Genomic DNA, 20,248 nt, shown 5'->3' on the forward strand with positions numbered 1-20,248 from the left:
TTGACCACATGTTCGGTGGTCTGCACTGCACCACATTCACACATCATTATTTGCCTGGAATGCCCATTCAATTTTATAATGTCTCCCGAGTAAAAATAAATGACGCCGACGTGATGAAAAATTTAATAAGCAATCATTTTTGTAAGAAATACTAATAAATATTGAATTATTTGGAGGGTTTGAAATAATCCGCCGTAGCTTAGTGTTTTAGAGCAGCTGTCCGGCAGTCAGAAGGCTGCGGGATCAATTCCCGTCGACCGCATCGATTTACTCGGGAGATATTTTCAAATTGTATGGGTATTTAAAGTGAATAATTATTGCTTATAAAAGTACGACATTTAAATTCCGATACAACGATGAAATGTTTGCTCTGTGAAAAAATTTTTTTTTGAACGTGACTAATTTAATTCGTATTTTTGTACTGATATTAGATTTGCGAGAATGTCCTCGAGTGGTTATTAAAGTTGATTCAACGCAGGTCCGGCCCTGAGCCAAATGGCGCGAGTAAAATTTTAACGCCCCTTGTCAAAACCAAAGGCGATGTGTTAGGTGTTATCAGCGCCTAGATAATTCGGCGCCTGGAGCGGACTACTCCGATTGCGCCTGCACAGGGCCGGTCCTGATTCCGCGAGTGATACAACACTTCACTTAATACAGTCTACCTCAGACTTTAAGTCCCATTTAAAGTTGCAATCGACAGTCACTCCCAAATAAACGTGATCATTTACAAGTTCAATAACGCATGTGAAGGGCTGCAAAGTGTTTTGATGAATACATTTAAGATTAAATTATTTAAATTATTTCAGGCGTATTCGGAACTGAAACATGTGGAAATCGTATGTGCATCAATTTGTTTTTTTGGTATTCATGATTAGGCCTGCTCCATTTATATCAGGGAATTTTATCAGGGACGTAAAGTCTTATTGCATACATTTAATAGCAATGAATAATTGTTCATTAGATATGACAATAGCCGTGTCGTCAGCATATACAATTTTTTTAATATGTAAAAAAGGTTTATTCATTAATGAGACAAATATAATATAAAGCGTGGGTCCCTAAATTGATCCCTGAGGGACACCAACACATATTTTTTCCTCCCACCCAATTTTATATATATTAATAATATGTTTACACATATGTCTATATATTAATGGAAACAACTTCTTCACAATAAAAAAAGACTTTTTCTTTATTTAGACTAGATAAACATGAACGAATGTGTATAGTCAGGAAGCTAATTCTCAAAATATCTCTGTCGGCAAAACCGAATTGTTGTTAGTTCACCTGAAGGGACCAGCTGGAGAGCCGAGCCAGAGGAGCGAACTGGAGAGATGAACCTGTATACTAGAGACATCTCTTTGAGAACTACATATATAATTTTTACGATCTACTAGTACTACAGTCATTTACGCTACAATTGCAATTTCCCCGGAGCCTATGCCTAATTAATTGAAAATATTTAAATACTACAAATATTAACATAATTGTGTTATAATTGTCTCTGCAGCTTGCTGACATCGTGATATTCCCGGAAGGCACCCTCAACTCGTACGGCAGCACGGATGCCCCAACCATCAGAGTGCCCCCTGGAGGTCAGAATATCAACCCTTGCAACGACAACGCCAATCACTCCAGGGTAAAATACTATTACACGTATTCATATCTCAGATACCAAATCATGGTATCGACGGTCTGTCGATTTTTTGGAGTGGTTTTATTGTGCGCCGAATGGTAACCAATTTTTCTTAGTTAACCGCATTATTTTAATTTCTGAATTATATGCACTGAACTGCCTTTTTTGGTGACTCAACGCCTTTCGTTTATAAATTTCTCAATCTACATAGCTCCAAATGATAGCAGGTTGTAGATCGTATTTAGATGTTCTATGAAGGCGCCAGCACTGCGTTGAACATCTGTTGCATTCGATAAATAAATAGAGCTTTGAACATAGACTAAATATAATACATCAATGGCTTTGAATAATGATTTATCTAGGTAAAACATAGTTTTCTGAACAGATACACAAAAATTAGTATTAAAAATATTCTTGAAGTACTTATAAGAACTCCTACGAAAGGTTTTTTTTTAATCCTTAATGTTTTCACGACATATCTACACAACAAGGAAAAAACCTCATATCTATAAAATACGTATTTTGGCTAAATAAATCATAAATTTCATAATAAAAAATAAAAAAAATGATTTTCCAAATTAAATTAAAAATACTATAGAGATCAGCAAGTTTAAAAAAATATATATATGGCTAAGTAAAAAATGAGGAAATCGCAAAAATTAGACGGGATAAATACAAAAATACCTCGGAGATAACCCGTTTTAAATTACAAAATAAGGTTAAGGGTAAGCGTAAAGATGAGAAATTATTTTTAAAAATACGAATACAGCATAAGTACCAATAACACCGACACAATAACTTACAGTCCGCCACAGAACAGGAATCCTTAATAAGGAGGACTGTGAATATAAATAACTTCTACTATACAATACTCAACAATAATTTAACAGATGATAAATGTTTCTTAAATATTCATTATTGTTGGGGACACAATACACAATACTTCATATTTTGTATATTTATCTGTTATTGCAATAAACGCCCGGGTTTCCGGCAACTAAAAAAAATAAAAATAAATACTAAGCTGCGCACAGCTTCCACAATGTTCTCAGAAGGGAGGGTGCACTAATTTCACTGGGCCAGCTTCTGGGGCAGGAAGTCAACCAACTCAGCTCTCCACTCAATGGGCAATGGACGCAGATAATGCGGCGACCTCGCTGAAAGACGATCATTTAATTTAATTTGTTTATGTTATGTTTTTATTTTACGTTAACATTTCACTTTCACAGGCTTTCACTTTTTTTATTTCCTTTATTTTTTCTCAATTTATACATTTGACATTACAGTTTTATTGTAATAAGAAAGGGAACCCACTAAGGCGCAGCCTGTGCGTGGGTAATATAAGTGTATACATTATATTTTTGTACCTAAAAATAACAGTACGCATATAAAGAAAAACGGTAGGATTATAATTAAAGTTAGTTTAAAAGATTGTGCATATTAAAAATAAATCAAAGTAAAAATAAATATTGTAAGATAATATATATGAAGTAAAAGAACACAAAATCAAATAAAAATAAATATACAGAAACAAATTTAAAAGAGAAAAAAGTATAAATTAAATTAATAATGCTTCAACATTAGCACTGTACAGTAAGGTGGAGCGGTCTAGTATGGAGAATTTTTTTTTTCGTAATATAGAATTCGACATACGCGGGATTGGTGCTCCGTTATGTACTTATCTTAAATAAAAAATATAAAAAATATTTATTTATAATTACGACATCGCCACCACTTTGAATTTTTGATAAAAACACTGAAAACACCAATAATGTTCTCCCGATTCTTAAAAATGCTTATAAATATGTAAAAAAAAAAAATTGAGTGTTTAATTATTACCTATGATATAATTACATTATTATTTTATACTATAATTATAAAGTATGACTGTAGGAACAGTTAAAATATTCCCACACAACAACGAATCCTTCTACCCCAAACGCGTAGTGTATCGCGTATCATCTTGGCGAAGTTTCCGATCCGCTAGACATTATCTAGTAGATCGGGGTACTGACGCTATTCCTTCTCGTAGTTTAAACTTTAGACTCTCAAAAAAATGTGCTTCGTCTTCAATTTCTCAAGAAATAATGCAAAGTGAAGCACAACCAAATAATTCTCACCATGAGGTGAAAGACTTCCCTGTTGTGGCCAGAACACTAGACAGATATTGTATTTCTGATCCAGCAGGAGCTGCAATTGTTTTCGCTGTATTACAAGATGTTGGCTTAATTTCACAGAACGATACATCTCGCATTGTGGATAGGAGTAAAATTCGTCGAGCTCGAATGAAGAAAAGAACTGCCCTTACTAGTAAGCCGTTAGTAATCGATTCCAATCAATTTGGTTTATACTTCGACGGACGGAAGGACAAAACTTTAAGCATGGAGGACAACCGGTGAAAAATATTAACTGAAGAACACGTTAGTTTAATAAAAGAACCAGGTAGCGAGTACATGGGACACATTTCATTAAAAACCGGAAAATCTGAAGCAATAAGTAATGGAATTATTTCATTACTGTCTTCGAAAGATATTGCTTTGTAAAAAAATGTTGCAATTGGATGCGACGGAACTGCAGTTAATACGGGGTACAAAGGAGGTGTTATTTGGTGCCTTGAATCACATCTCAAACGGCCTTTACAGTGGATTGTCTGTCAATTACAAGCAAACGAACTCATTTTGCGACATCTCTTTGAGAACATCGACGGAACCACGACTGGACCGCAAAGTTTCACTGGAATTATTGGTAAATCTTTAAATAAGTGTGAACAACTTCCTGTCGTGATATTTAAAATCATTCAATGTTCATTACCAAGTATGACAAATACACAGGATTTAAGTACAGATCAGCTGTATCTACTGAAAATGTGTAAAACTATTGACTCCGGATTCTGCAATGAAAATTTATCAAAAACAAATCCCGGTAAAATTGTAAAATCCAGGTGGCTACACTACAGAGAATCGGATTCTTCGGCTTTACATTTCTACCCTAAAACCATAAAAAAATATGGTAACTTTAACGACATTTGTATTAACAGTTTACGCACCTATGTGGTTCAACATTAAGACCAAACCATTATGTCTTTCCAGTGCAAGGCATTTACACGAAACAATAGTGCTTTCACGGTATTCGCCCAGTGATTTAAAAGATATTATTGATCCAGTAATCCAGCGTAATGGCTTTTTTGTGAATCACGAAAATATATTGTTAGCCATGTTAAACGACAACCGAAAATACGTAAGAGAATTGGCGTTTAGAAGAATGTTGAAAGCTCAGCAAATGAAAATGCAATCAGACTTTATTCGTACCTTCAAAGTGCCTGTTTTTGATTTTTCAGCAGATGATTATATTGATGTTATAAAGTGGGAAAATATAACCGAGCCACCACGAACCAAATTTGTAAGTGACGAGACAATTTTAAAAGCCATTACAGATCAAACGATAATTTAGGATGTCATACTACCAATGATTGATAAAGAATTTTCGTGTGAAAATTGTAACAGAAGCCTCAGCCGTTGCTTGTGGACCCTTGAGGCGAGATGGATTAATAAAAACAAGGTTAGAGTCACGACACCTTATGCCTATTTTTAACACCAAAATGCAGTAGCTTCATAGAAACTTTTGTAATTTTCAAGTTTTTCAATGCGGTAAATAATATATGTACATTTTTTATTTCCACTATTTGTGCCATTCTAACAATCTACAAATGTATTATCTGTAAAATAAATGGTAAAATACAAATTTTATGTGTGTTTTATTTCGCGTATATGAGCTATAAATACTTAGGTAAAATCGTGAAAATGATAAAATATAAAGCTTTGGCGATGTCCAGGTATTGTGAATATATTTTTTTAATTATTTTTGTTGTAATTTTTAATATATGGAGCATCTTTCCCAACTATGTCAATTTCGAAATTCTCAAAAAAAAAATTTCACTCCACCTTACTGTACAGTCACAACTTTAATTATTTTTGGTATTGCGCTAGTTTAGTTGTTACTTGATTTTTTTTTTGGTAATAGATTAAAATTGCGAGGTCCAATAAAGCTACTGTGAGTTTTCATTAGTTTGGTATTGGTTTGTGGGGTATGGGGATTTGCTGTCAACTTTTCCAAATAAATAAATAAATAAATAAATAAAATACATGATTTCTTCTAAAGTTGATTTTGGGTTCATATTTTTGAAATTTGTTTTGGTTTTTCAAGACATATTTCAGGCTTTGAAGTAAATATAGTTTACGGAGATTGAATAGTTGAGATTCCTTGTACAATTGATCACTCGAAAATGTTCTATTTTTATTATATATAACCTTGATAATATGATTTTGTACTATTTGTAGTTGTTTTATAAATGTATCTAGTGCGCCACCCCATCCTAGTATACCGTACATAAATTGAGGATTGCACTAGAGAAAAATAAAGCATTTTCAATTTGTCAACATTAAGTACTTCCAATATGTACGTCAGATATCTTAATTTAGAAACGGTGTTATTAATTTGTGGTTGCCAGTTTAAATTTGTGTCAATATATATATACCCAAATATTTGATCTTTTCAATTTTTCCAATTTCAAAGCAAAAGGTGCATGTTACTTTATTACAGTTAGCATTATGTAATCTAATTTTTATTATTTTTTTAACTTTCTCTATGTTTTTAAAGAAAGTGAAAACCCGTGAAAGTGAAATATTATTTTATGTTAACATTTCACTTTAACAGGTTTTCACTTTCTTTAAAACATAAATAAATTAATTAGTAGTTATATTAACAGTATACTCGCGTCCAAAAAAGTATGTTTCCAATTTTGTCTTATTTAATAAATTAAAATTAAAATTTCCTACGAAATCAAAAAAATTGTAAGTAGCTACCCACCTAAATACCTACCTACTCAATTATAAACCATTTATTTCATTTAACATTTTTTGAATTTCAAATCCACTTCTCTATCTCAATGGCGATTATTATTTTTTCAAACTTTCTTCAGGCAGGTAGATAAGAATCAATATACAATAAAATATGAGTGTCTATAATACTGTTAATATAATTTGAAGATCTTGATCAACCTGTCCTGCGCCGCCAAAGTGGAGCAGATCTACGTGGTGGTGAACTTGGCGGAGAAGGCGGACTGCGACTCCAGCCTTCAGGGGACGGAGTGCCCCCACGAGGATTACCATCTCTTCAACACCAACCTCGTGTTTGACAGGAATGGAACCGTCATTTCAAGGTCAGTACGGGCTTCTTTATACCGTAAAACAAGACATACCTAATCGTTATTGCTATCCTAGAACATAGCAACTTCGATAGGCATAATTCTCGTTAACTATAAAGTAGAAATCTAGTAGCAACGACAATCCCGAACCGTGTTTTGATGCTTTGAGATATACCTTACAATTGTAATCGAAAGGAAACTAAGATAAGGAACTAATTATTAATTCCGTACTTTTCAATTTATTCGAACGAATATCCGGGTAGTACCTAACTACTTGCAGTATAAAATTTAAACTGGCCGGTGTACCAACAGTTGGACATTGGTACACCGGCTAGGTATAATATCTAATATTGTAAATATTATGTTTTTTTATTGTTTTTGCGTACAAGTAATTTTAATTCAAACATGACTTTATTATTTCAATTTTTAAGTAACTGTATTATTGCACTGTAAATATTTTAGTTTTATTTTATTATTGTAACTTTTTCGGCGTTCAAAGCCATTTTCAAATCTGTAGAACTTATTAATAATTAAATTTGATTAATTTATATATATAAAACACCGTATGTAACTTTTAAACTTAACTTAACATCCCTTTAGAGCACATCAATAACTTGTGGTTAAAAATAAATGTCGACGTAAAATAAACGACATAACTTTTAATTAAATTTATTAAACTCAAAATTCGATTGCTGTGAATTCCTGGATTTAATCAATCTAAAGGAACGACTAGACAGACAAGTGATATAAATATCCGTGCCTGTGTAACATTCTTAAAAATATGACTATGTACTTAGTATGTAAAAGCCCCCTGGGCGTTTGAAATAAAATAAACTTCTTCTAAGGGCCATCCGTAAGGGCGTATATTAGTTGTTTTGCTTAGTTACCTCACTAGAAGAATCTGTAAAAGTGTCCATACCAGACTTTTTCTTCTTCCTCGTATGTTGTATGTATGTCGGAGAAGGTTATTCTGCCAGTCACTTGATTCAGCTATACTAGAATGATATATTGTTTGGTGTGTCATTCAGGTACCGCAAGATGAACCTGTTTGGCGAGGACGGCTTCTCACCCTCCGTGGACCAGGAGTTGGGAGTGTTCGACACGGACTTCGGGGTGCGCTTCGGTCACTTCATCTGCTTTGACCTCATGTTCCAGAATCCCTCTCTCACCGTCATCGGCCAGCACAACATTTCCAACATCATCTTCCCCACCATGTGGTTCTCCGAGATGCCATTCTTGACTGGTGACATTTTTATTTTGATTACTTCATTAAATGTACATATTAACCGAATTTTCTTAAGCATTGGTTGTTGCATCTCCGAAAGCGATACACCTCTGCGTGTAAACAATCTAGAAGCTCTTAAAATTAATAAATACCTAAAAATAAATAAAACCAATTTGTAAAATAAATTTACATTTGGATTTACCGAATGACCCCATTTTAAACATATTCCCTTACACTACACTTACTTTTACCCCCTCTCTCTTACCTGTGTTTTTTTACTGTTCATTTCAGCCGTTGAAATCCACGAGGGTTACGCCTTCGTCAATAATGTCAACCTGCTGGCGGCTGGGGCCAACACTCCCGAAGTAGGAAGCTCAGGTAAATTACTTCTTTCTACTTCTAAAACTATTGGCAGGTGGAAACTACAAAGAAACCCCAAAAAACCCAAAAGTTTTTCACGGTCAAAAGCATATTTGATAATTTACATATTGTGTTATTGTTGAATTTTGGGGTTAATAAGCCGTGTTGCGTTTCTTCCTTCTTTATCCAGCGTTTCCGACACTGTCCATTATCAGAGCAGGAAACATATTCCAATAATTTATTTGTGTTCTCTCGAGTACCTACGAATCTTGGCTCATTCCCATGATACGTAGGCCTACATGGGTTATATTATAATTTAATAACTAGAATAATAATATAATTATTAAGTTCTGCAAGTATTTTTTGGTTTTTGTTATTGTTACAGCTGTTTTGGCTTTCAAGGCCATTTTCAAATTAATAATTATATTATTAAATTTGATTTTAATTAAATTTAAAAAAAAAATTAGAATAATAATATCTACTATGTAAGAACAAAAAAAAGTTTTATAGATGTATTTAAAAATTAAACTCAATGAATAAAATAGATATTTAAGGAAAATAGAAAACAAACAGTTTTAAATAATATTACAAAAGAAAAATTAAAATACCTACCTGCGTAAGATGAAAATGATCACAACAAATTATGAAATTATAAGCAGGTATATATATAACCTATCTAGAAGAGTACGCGTTTGTAGTCACTTTTAAATTTAGTGATATGAAAGAAATTTTATAAAGATAAAATGACTGAGATTTTTTTATGACGGTATAAGGAACCCATGGAATCTTTAAACAGTATTAGGAACGCATGTAATCTTTAAAATGTATTAGGAACCCATGTAATCTTTAAACGGTATTAGGAACCCGTGCAAGCTTTAAACAGAATTAGGAACCCATATAATCTTTAAACAGTTTGTTTGTACGTACATTGTCTTTACTACATGCACGGAGAAAAATTAGTATCGCTAATTTATTAAAAATCTCTTCAAATTAATAATTAGGTTAAAAATGGGTTTGCAGACCGTTTTCCCATAAACTTTAGTAAATTCCTAATATATCGGAACACGTGTTCATGCACCAGTATTTGCGTAAATGCGGAAATATTAGGATTTTTATAAACACGTGTTCCGACAACGTGATAAAACATTCGTATTTTACTAAAAGTTTATTAGGAAACCTATCAATTCATTCGTTAAAGGCCTACAGTCCCGTTTTTAACCGGATTTCGAATAATTTAAAGAGATTCTTAATAAGTTAGGAATATTCAATATTAGTAAATTTTTGTCCGTGTGCCCACAATATCCACTCTGTCACCAGGAACTGGGATATATTCCGGAAAGAAGGGTATCCTAGCGGCCACCATGAACGGAGCCCCCATCAGCAGATTGCTGGTGTCCATCGTGTCCAAGGACCCCTCCATCCTGCTGCCGGACTCGGGGCTGATCTCGAACAGTGCGAGGGACCAGCATCGGATGAACAGCCCCGCCTCGGCCATGGACAGCCTCTTCCTTAAGAAGGACAATCTGCTTGTCTATGAGACCCAGCTGCTGGAGATCACCCCGGTCCAGCAGATCAACCTCACCTACGGGGAGGTGGACTGCCAGTTTAACGTCAAGATGAAAATGGACATGGATACGTCAAGAGTGGTGAGCACATTCCTAGTTTTATTCCCATCGATTAAGGCCTAGTTGCTTCGCAGAAATTAAAATGTTACATTGTTATCAAACGGCCATTCAGCGCCATTAAAAATATAAATTTTATTTTTACATTTATTAGGTCCCCTTTAGACGCCAATTCTAGGTATGTTTCAATACGCTGAAAAGCTTAACAACTTGACAGTTATCCTCGTCTGCTGATCGCCATTTGTTCAAAAGCTGAAACGGACTTAGAATCGGCATTTAATGGGAACCTTTCAACTATCAAAAAACAATGCCCCTGCGAGTGATTATTTACTGACTTTGTCACACGTGGATTTGTGCGAAACAACTGGGCCTAAGTGTAGTTCATTCAGGTTAGGCCTGCATTAGATGGAGGTCGTTAAATCAATCAAGGACAAAGACATCTGGAAGCTTTATCGAAGCGATGGGTACCCGACCCGAATAGGACAATGAGAAGACGACTATGACGAGGATGGTTTCCAAGGTTTTCATTTAGAAAAGATTTCAGTTGTTGATTTCTGGTAATTCTTAAATGATTGCTTCTAATTAAGGTTTATATTTTTTTGTGTAAAAGGACTTACACCATTGTGGGTTTCAACTGCTCACATCCATTGGAAACGAGATATTTCTAGTAGAGTAACCTGAAATAGAGGGAAATGTGTGGCAAGAGAAATGAGATAACCTCAAATAATATATATGGGAATGTTGGGCCGCAAGATTAATATTGTAACCTCAAATATAGGGGGAATGTTGGGCCGCAAGAGTAATATTGCAACCTCGAACAAAGGGGATGTTGTGCGTCAATAGGAATAGGATAAACTCAAACAAAGGGGAATGTTGTGCGGCAATAGGAATAGAGTAACCACAAACAAACGGTGATGTTGTTCGACCATATGAATAGGGTAACCTTAAACAAAGGGAAATGTTGTGCATCAAGAGGAATTGGTACAAGCTAATGGAGGAATGCAAAGAAGGCGGAGATTATATGAAAACCAATGATTTTTCTAATTTCAGGAGGGTGATGATCAATACATGTACAGGGCTGTAGCGTTCGATGGAGTCAAGTTATTCGATGTCACAACTGGCGGTGTAACCAGCTGCGCTATAGTCGCCTGCACAAACGATACCCTCGAGTCCTGTGGCGAAAGGTAATTCATACAGCTATTATATTACTGCAACTTTTATAGAATAACAAATTAGAAAACCCTCGTAACTAAACCTAGCGTTCAAAATAGTCTGGCCTTCAAAATATATATACTTTTACATAGTATGTTTCACTTTTGCGCTCCGTAACACCACGGTGCATAACTGTTTACAGAGATGCCTTTTTGAATCGATCTGTGTTTGAAAAATTACTAAATATGCGGGACTCAGGGGCGGCTGTTTCATTAGGTCAATGGGTCAGTGACCCCCAATATACTACAATAATAAAGAGTACATATAAAACATTATGCAAATCAGATAAAAATTAGTCACACATATTTTTTTTAATGACCTTTCACATCTGAACCCGTGGAGCCGCATCTGCTTAGACCCGTGAAGTACAAAAAATATTCAACGTTTTATTTCGCGTCCAGTCATTCCATAATTTCCTTTTCAAGATAGATATATTTCTCATCTGTGAAAAACATTTTAAATATTTCCAGATTCCCAGATCACGATAACGTACGACAGTCTTACGGAATCACCAAGATCGTCCTGAAGGCGTCAGTACCTTCCCCAAAACTCAACGATACGCTCAAGGCCTTCAACAGGGTGTACTACCCCGTGACCCTGGATACCACCATCATGCCCCTGGGAGTCCAAAACTACCAGTTCCTTCGCAGCGAATCTGGCGTCAAACCAGACGGTCAAATTCTAAACCTGGACCTGACCGAAGCCGAGTATCCCAATTTGCTAACTTTTGGTTTCTTCGGGAGGGCGTTTGATAAAGATGGTCTTCCTGCGACAGGAGGAAGTAGTGTTGTCTATGGTTCTTTCCTGGCAACACTGTTCTCAATTTTGGTTGTTTTTGTTAATAGGGCTTAATTTTTTTTAGTTTACAGAAAATCCCTAGAATCCTGAGTTTTTTTATTTAAGAAGTAAACACAAATACAAACAACAATTACATACCAAAACAATGTAAAAACATTAACTGAATAATTCGTATGCTAACTATTATTGCTCACATATAATGATGCGAATACATTTGCGAACCAACTGCAAGCGGCGTTTCGCACCATTTGCGATGTCTTCGTTCCTTTCCCATAAGGCGAGGTTCAGCTCTCCAGTTCGGCTGGCGTTTGTATACGTAGCATTAAGTGAGCAGCAGCTAAATAAACACTTACAAAAAAAAATTAAGACTAATTTCAATGGAGATAAAATTTAAAGATGTGTTACACAGAAAAATGCATAAAAAATTAAATTATTCTTAATATGAGATACCTACGATTTATATGACTACCTACCTAGGAAGATTGTTCGACGAATTTTTATTCGTAGAAAAATTATATTTTATTTATTGACTGAAACCAAACATTTAAATTGTATTTACTGAGTGGAATGCATAATTATTTTATCACTGTATTATATTTTTGAATTATCAGGAACCAAAATGTTTAACACTTACAATTTATTTTTCTACAAGATGTACTACTTTGTGATGCAGATCTGATTTCCGTGTGTCATCTCCTTCTTATTAATATGTTTATTCAGATAATTTCTAATGTTATATTTTTCTGGAAAAAATACGCTACATTAAGTATAACTGTAAAACCTACTTGCCTACTGTTTTAACTCGTATATTGCACACTAAATTAAATTAAAATGTTATATGTTTTGTCTATTGTCTTTTTAATGTCGCAATAAATAATTTATATCACTTGCCTTTTTTTCTAGGTAGATAATACATAGTTCATAGATTTGAAAGTGGGATTTTTTAGCATATTATGACAAGTTTGCGAACGTTTTAGCGATCGCTTGTCATAACGTGCACACATTTATAGAATCTAAAAATCTGAGATAAACGGTGAAATCTAGGTGGAAATCTTTACGCCACATGTTTCCATAATATTTGAGGAATGCTATTAACTAAACATAAAACACATGTTAAATGCATAAATATATGCAAATATATTTGCACACCCATCACTCGTGGTTAGGTTAGGTTATGTCATGTTATATATTATGTTCAGTGAATTTACTATTTTCAGTATTTACTACGAATCTAAGGTTTGGATAATTTTAAGCTTTCCTGTAGTTTCGCTTAAGTATTAAACCCATAATTAAAATAAATTTGTTAATTACGATATTTCTTCGATCTATTATGCAGTGTGTGCAGCTTAGATATGATTTTTATACAAATCTACAGTTTTATTGTGAGAATTTTGCACACTTGACCTACAAAACAAAAGGAAGGTCACTATCTACGTGAGATTTGAAAAACCACCCACCACCCCCGCGTAAGTAAAAAGTAAAAGTTCTGAAATTGACAGGTAACAGGAATAGGCAGTAAAAGTGTATTTTGGGCGTGTTCGGGTGTCCAAAGTTTCTGGTTAAATTGATGAAACATTTCCAAATATCGATGTTCTTTCTTAAACAGACCATTGGCTTGTCTGACGCCTGGACGGAGAGAACTTTTTTTCCCATTATTTATTATTAGGGGTGCCCGGGTTGATGGGGTGAGGTTTGTCTAGGTCTCTGCGGCGAATGCGTTTGCCCACCTGCTGCAGGGCGGGCCTCCTGTTTGGAGCCAATGTTACAAAAATAAGTAAATTATCAATGTTCATTTTTGTGTCGACAGATCTTTTGAAAGGTTCACTTCTTTTGATTTTTTGTTTAGTGGACACGCTGAGCTGCAGAAAAAAGCGAAAGTTTGTTAGCCATCGATATATTGACTCTTCAGCATCACGTGGTCCGGTGCATTGGGTGGTTACACAACCTTTCAGATAACTGATTATTATGGTGCGTATAAACACGCGAGCCGAACTACCCAGTTGAACAACGACTTAAGTATCACCCTGGTGAAAGATCACCATTCAAAATCGAAACGTTGCTTGAAATAGCTTATCAGATTTAAATTCAATAGCCAGGTAGGTACTTCTCCTTCCCTTCCATGCACCCATTCCATTGCATTGCCTTACACCATATTATTATCCCACTAATTGGGGATGCCGTAGTCCCCCACCGGATCGGACAATTGGGGGCTCTTGTGTATTCATTGGTAAAACAAAAAAAAAAACCGTGTTTAGTGACTAGCTCTGAATAGCCAATTTTCCAAACCTTCCTCTTTCGCATATCCTTCTCTTCCCCATTCCCTTCAGCCTGACAACGTATAATCTCCTGTGCGGCCTCCGTAGTTGAGGTGTTTCAATCCACATTTCTTTCTCCACAACCAAAGCATTGCTCGAAATGGCTTTGGCCGTGTTTATTGACCAGATCTGAATAACCAGGTAACTCCCCACCTTCCTTTTTTCCATCTCATTCCCCATATCAGTCTACCTATGTTTTGTATCCAACCTTTTATTTGAGATTTAAATGTTATAGTAAAATTTTTGTGAGATTTGAATGAGAGTGGGATTTTTCGTAGAGTTTTGTACCATAGCATAGGAAGCATTTTTGTCAAATTATTATTATTTAGGTTTATATATATATGTGTAAAACATGCATGTTATATTTCTAGAAAGTGGACAAAAGTACATATTTTGTAATCAAGTCGCGAAGAATATATTTTCGGGTAAGTACATTGCTTACGCTGGCTAAACCTTATGAGATACATACATCAAAATAATGAACTACGGAATTATAAATCTTAAAAAGGCCTACAAAAAAGTCCGCGATGGTATATATCTGGGTACACATCAGCTAGTATAATGAATAAAAGAGTATTTTTTTAGAATAAAAAAAAAAAAATGACATGATATTAATTTTGTTGAAAATAGCCTGAATTGCTACGGAAGCGACAGCTGGAAGCAGTTGGAACTCTTGTGCGGTATTTACTTTAAATATTAGGTAGGTAGGAACTACACGTGTATTTTTTTTTAGTAAAAGCCCTTGAAATTATTTTTTAGTATGACCGTGGAAATAATGACTCAACTGTAAAATGAAGGAAGTGAAAATAAGTTAATTTTATAGGAAAACCGGTTCAAGAAATGAATTAGTAGTAACGAACGTTGATGTAAATAATAACACAAGGTGGAAACTAGTTTGCTAGTCTCACAGTACCAGTTTAAACCAGCTCGCAAGGAAAAATACTAAACCAAGTCTAAAATAATCATTTATAGCATGGCAACATGTTTATACTTTTACACGGTGTCCGGAAACTCGTAGTATAAGTGTCAACTGGAGAATCTCCTTCACATAGAGAACAGAAAAAAATTTATTTCTTTTTTCGGCAACTAAAATATTTAAATAAATTTTGGAGACGCTTTCGCACACTATAAAATATGTTAAACAGCTGATATTAAGGCCCCGTAGTAAGCGTTCAAAAATGGTTTGAAAGGGTGATATGTAAATACGATTGTCAAAGGGAGCGCGCCACTATGCTTTATGCCACTCCAAATTGGAATATGGAATAATAGGATGGGGCTCAGCAGTATCAAAACATATAAAACAGCTGAAGGTAACTCAGAATTGCATCATAAAGACCATACTAAAGGTTCCCATAAGGACGTCAACAACAGAAATTTTTAAACAATTTGACGTTCCAAGCATACAGAAAATCTATGCCAAAAACATTTTGGTACAACACCTCAAAAATAATTCTCAGGAAAACACCTCACATACTCATAAAACCAGAGCCAAACAAACAGAGATACTAACTATACCAAAGTGTAACTCTACCTTTGGACAAAGAAGCTCTGAATTTTTAGCAGTAAAGGTATATAACAAACTCCCACTTAGTATCAAACAAATCATAACAAAAAACAACTGCATTAAGAACATTAAATCTTGGCTTAAGGAATTACCGGAAAAAGAACTTACTAGCATATTTAAAACATCGTCGTAGAAGTTTCTGGAAACCCTTACCCAAAACATGGAGTCATACCATAGAAGTCGCTGAATAACTTATCCAAAACCTAGTCCCCCTCAGCACAGGATCTCCTAGTGAGGAGGACTATGAATATAATCAACATCTATTTTTTATATATATATTCTTATAAAAATGTTAAAAAAATGTATAATAGGTATAGCTACTAAATAAAAAAATAAAAAAATAAAATAAAAAATATTAGAAAACGATAATAATTAAGCGAAAATGGTGAAAATATTTAATTAAACACGATTCGTTTGAAATAGAGCAAAAATCTCTCGACAAATGCTTTAGTTGCATTTAAAGATACACTGTGAATTTTTCATGCCTATAACACATTAAATAAGAGAACAAAACGCGTTTTCAATAATTTTCGGAGCTTACTTTGCGATTTTTTTAAGGGAATTTCATATAGTTAACGTTTAGGCATAACAAATGTGTAGATATTATCTTAAAAAATAACACATATTTGTTTAGGAACTTAAAGAGTTAAAGAGAGATTTGTTATAAATCGGAAGAAATTGGGTTTGCGGGGGTTTAACCCCCTAGGGACCGATTTTTTTGGAGTGCTGGTACCTACCCTGATGTATGGAAGTGAGGCATGGAACTGGCAAAGAAAGGATGAAAGTAGATTGAATGCTGTTGAAATGAGATCCCTGAGGCGTATGTGTGGTAAAACCATGTATGATCGTGTGAGGAATGTGGATATCCGCAAAGAGTGCAAGGCTGATGTAAGCGTAATGAGTAAGATCAAGAAAGGGACGCTTAGATGGTTTGGGCATGTAGAGCGAATGAGCGAAGAAAGAAGTGTAAGGAGAATATACGATGCAAATGTGAATGGTAGCAGAAGTCGGGGACGCCCGAGGAAGACGTGGCACGACCAAGTGAATCAGATACTTGAGTCGGGCCATGTCAAGAGTCAGAACAATAGAAGAGTATGTATGAGACGATGTATGAATGTGAATGAGGCAAGGAGTGTGTGCCAAAACCGAGTTGTTTGGCGGTCCGTCCTCTCTGCCTACCCCTGCGGGGAAACGGCGTGATGGTTAGTTAGTTAGTTAGTTAGTTAATTAAATTTGAAATAAAAATTCCGGTGACCGATAACTTATCAAAATGACAATTCAACACATCTTTAAAAAGTGTCATAAAGTCATGAAAAGTGATGAAACAAAAACTAGGTTACTTGGGTTAGTACAGTTTAGTTTTTTTTCATTGATTTTAATGGCTTTATATCACTTTTTAAAGGTGTGTGGAATTGTCACTGTGTATTATTATTTTGGATAATTTGAAATATATTTGGGATATCATGGAACCAATATTTAATTTGAATCAATTTTATCAAAACGAAAGCTCAAATGAAACCAAAAATTGGATACCACAAAATCCATTCCAAATATTTTATTATTTTACGTCCAGCTGTGCTTTTAGAACAGAATATATCTAATGAACTATTGAAAATTACATAAAAAGATTTTCAATCCTTGAATTCACGTTAAACTGATATATTATTTATTTTTAGAGCGGAGACGGTTGACGTAAGGTTCCCGTGAGCACTTGGGCCATAGGCCCATTGTACTATCTCCCATTTTACCTCAATCCTTTAACAGTAATCCGGTCCCTTTAATGAAGTTCACCAGGGTTGTCATTGGATATGTGGCTATGTCTTCTGGTTCTACTTCTACAATGTGTCTCCCCAGGTACCTGAGCCTTGCTCCAGGGCGGGACATTGGCACCAAAGGTGAATTGGAGTCTCTTCATCCTCTTCACATTTCCTGCATCTGTTGGTGTTTTCCACTCCAAATAACTGCATGTGTCTCCTGAGATGGCAGTGTCCCGTTAGTAGTCCTACCAGTTCCCTCAGTGAGTTCTGTCCATATTGAGTAGTTTCCTGGTGACTGAACCTAGATATAATATACCTACCGTTTCCATAGAGTGGAAATATGTAACAGAGACAAAAAATAAAATAGAAAGTAAAGCATGAGGTACTATAAGACAAATCACTAAAACTACATTTCCTACGCTACTATAAATTGTACCCGGAGAAAAATGAGTACTGCTAATTTAGAATCTCGTCAAATTTTAGATAATCCGGTTAAAAACGGGATTACAGGAATCACCAATGAGCTTACAGGTTTCCTGATAAACTTTTAGTAAATTACGAATATACGAGTATAATGCAAATGCACGTGGATTTGGTTTGCAATTTATCGTGACGAAATGCGAAAATATTCGGATTTGCGTAAACACGTGTTCCGACGTGATAATATATTCGTATTTACTAAAAGTTTATCAGGAAACTTGTTTATTATTTATTCGTAATTCCTACAATCCTGTTTTTAACCGGACTACGAATAGTTTGTAGAGATTCTTAATAAATTAGCAATACTATTTTTCACCGTGTTGGATTCAGGAAAGTGCTAGTATAGATTACGCTGGAGTTGGTAAATATATCAATAGTACCCCCAAACTTCTTTGCCAGATCGTGCATCCTATTGGTTAATGAATGTGTCTGATACTTGGTTGTGTATGCATTGCAAAAGAATGTTACATTTTGTCTTGTGTTCCTAGTCGGTAAATGGATTTAAATAGTGCAAATTAATAATTTAATAATATACCAGTTTCCCGATATCACTACAAGTTTTTGGACACTGTGTATAATTATTTTATTAAAGAAACATTTGTGGTTAATAAATAAATGTGAATGTAAATAATAGCACAAAGTTGAAACTAGTTTGCCAGTCCCGCAAATCCGGTTTGAACCAGTTCGCAAGGAAAAACACTAAATCAAGTCAACATTGCTTGCATATAACCTCAATGTGTTTTCCATAATGCTCCGTTATTGCAAAAATATTGGTTCTTGCAATTATTTATCGCTAGCATGTCAATATTTATATATTATAAATTAACGTCACGATTAAATTCCATAATAATTGATTTCTTATATTGTATCAGCATTGCGATGAATGATTTATTTCTATAATTATTTAATCGTGTTTTCCGCTCGTTATAAAATACTGAAATATGTTTTCCTTTACATGAGTCGTTGAACCAGAGAAACTAGGTAAAGCCAAAAAATACTAAGTTTGGAGATAGCGTTTTCGGAATACCAGAGCCTTAGGTTTGGAATAAACTCCCTTTGAAACTAAGATTCATACCAATCATAATTATAGTCTTATAAACTTACCATTTCAGACTATTCAATGTACCTACCTGCGAGTGCCATTGTATTGCCAGGGCCGACCCTGTGCAGGTACAATTAGAGCAGTCCGATCTGACAATGCGCTGATAATACCTAACACAGACAGTCATTATTCACTATAAAAGATTGAATATATTTAGTAATTCGATGGGGAAAATACAATATATTTATACAGTGCCCTAAAGGGGATCTTTTTAAAAAACGGAAATACAAAATTGAGAGAAGAAGCATGTTTGGATAGGCCAGCAAACTTAGAAATTTCGTATTTTTTCTATAGCATCCCCTTAGGATGGGTATGTAGTGTGGGTGAAGGGACTGGAAGATGAATTATAACATTCATAAATACACAAAAAACTGTTAGTCGAAGCGCATTTATTTTGTAAATAAATGCTTACGATTTTTATTTACCCCAACAATATTTAGACGAAAATTCTTTAGTATTTTCTTAAACTGAAATATTTTATTATTGCTTAAAACGGAACCTTTAAAATACTTCAACTTAACCGGCTAGTAGCCGAGTGGACAAATGCATTGAATTCCCACCCAGGCGTCGCGACTTCAAATCACAGCTAGCTAAGTCCTCCAGCATTACACAAAGTGAAATTTTTCTTCTCTTTCTTGTCTTCCTTCAATGTGTATCATTTTGGAACCTAGCCGGGGCCCTCTCCGACGTGGGGCTCTACGGAATAATTGATATATTATTTTCCGAGTCCTGTGTCCTCAGTGTGTGCCAACCAATCAATGGTACCAACAATTTTCACAGCATCCCCACAGACGAAATTTGTATTATGTCTTAAGGAACTTTTTTCCCATCCGGGCCTCCTGTGTGGAGTTAATATTAAAAATAAATAATAAAAAATTTAATTATTGAAGACAATATTAGCAATTCTTAAACGAAAATTTGAAACAGAAAAATCTGAAAAAGATACATATTTAGGACGTGAACCCAGGACCCTT

General features: G+C 34.7%; 1 protein-coding gene across 1 annotated transcript in view; it reads left to right on the top strand.

Moving 5' to 3' along the window:
- LOC149412598 (vanin-like protein 1) overlaps positions 1–12,940 on the top strand; it is a 28,063-nt gene extending 15,123 nt beyond the window's left edge. The window contains exons 3-9 of the mRNA XM_089645622.1: positions 1,511–1,639; positions 6,682–6,854; positions 7,868–8,082; positions 8,356–8,442; positions 9,742–10,070; positions 11,097–11,230; positions 11,729–12,940. Coding sequence (XP_089501748.1) covers positions 1,511–1,639; positions 6,682–6,854; positions 7,868–8,082; positions 8,356–8,442; positions 9,742–10,070; positions 11,097–11,230; positions 11,729–12,110 — 1,449 coding nt within the window. The 3' untranslated portion in view covers positions 12,111–12,940. The remainder of the gene's footprint in view (positions 1–1,510; positions 1,640–6,681; positions 6,855–7,867; positions 8,083–8,355; positions 8,443–9,741; positions 10,071–11,096; positions 11,231–11,728) is intronic.
- Positions 12,941–20,248: the final 7,308 nt, after the last annotated feature.

Source organism: Hesperophylax consimilis, chromosome 22 (assembly GCF_061612785.1).
Source record: "Hesperophylax consimilis isolate HC1 chromosome 22, BYU_Hcon_1.0, whole genome shotgun sequence".
NCBI classification, from domain to species: domain Eukaryota; kingdom Metazoa; phylum Arthropoda; class Insecta; order Trichoptera; family Limnephilidae; genus Hesperophylax; species Hesperophylax consimilis.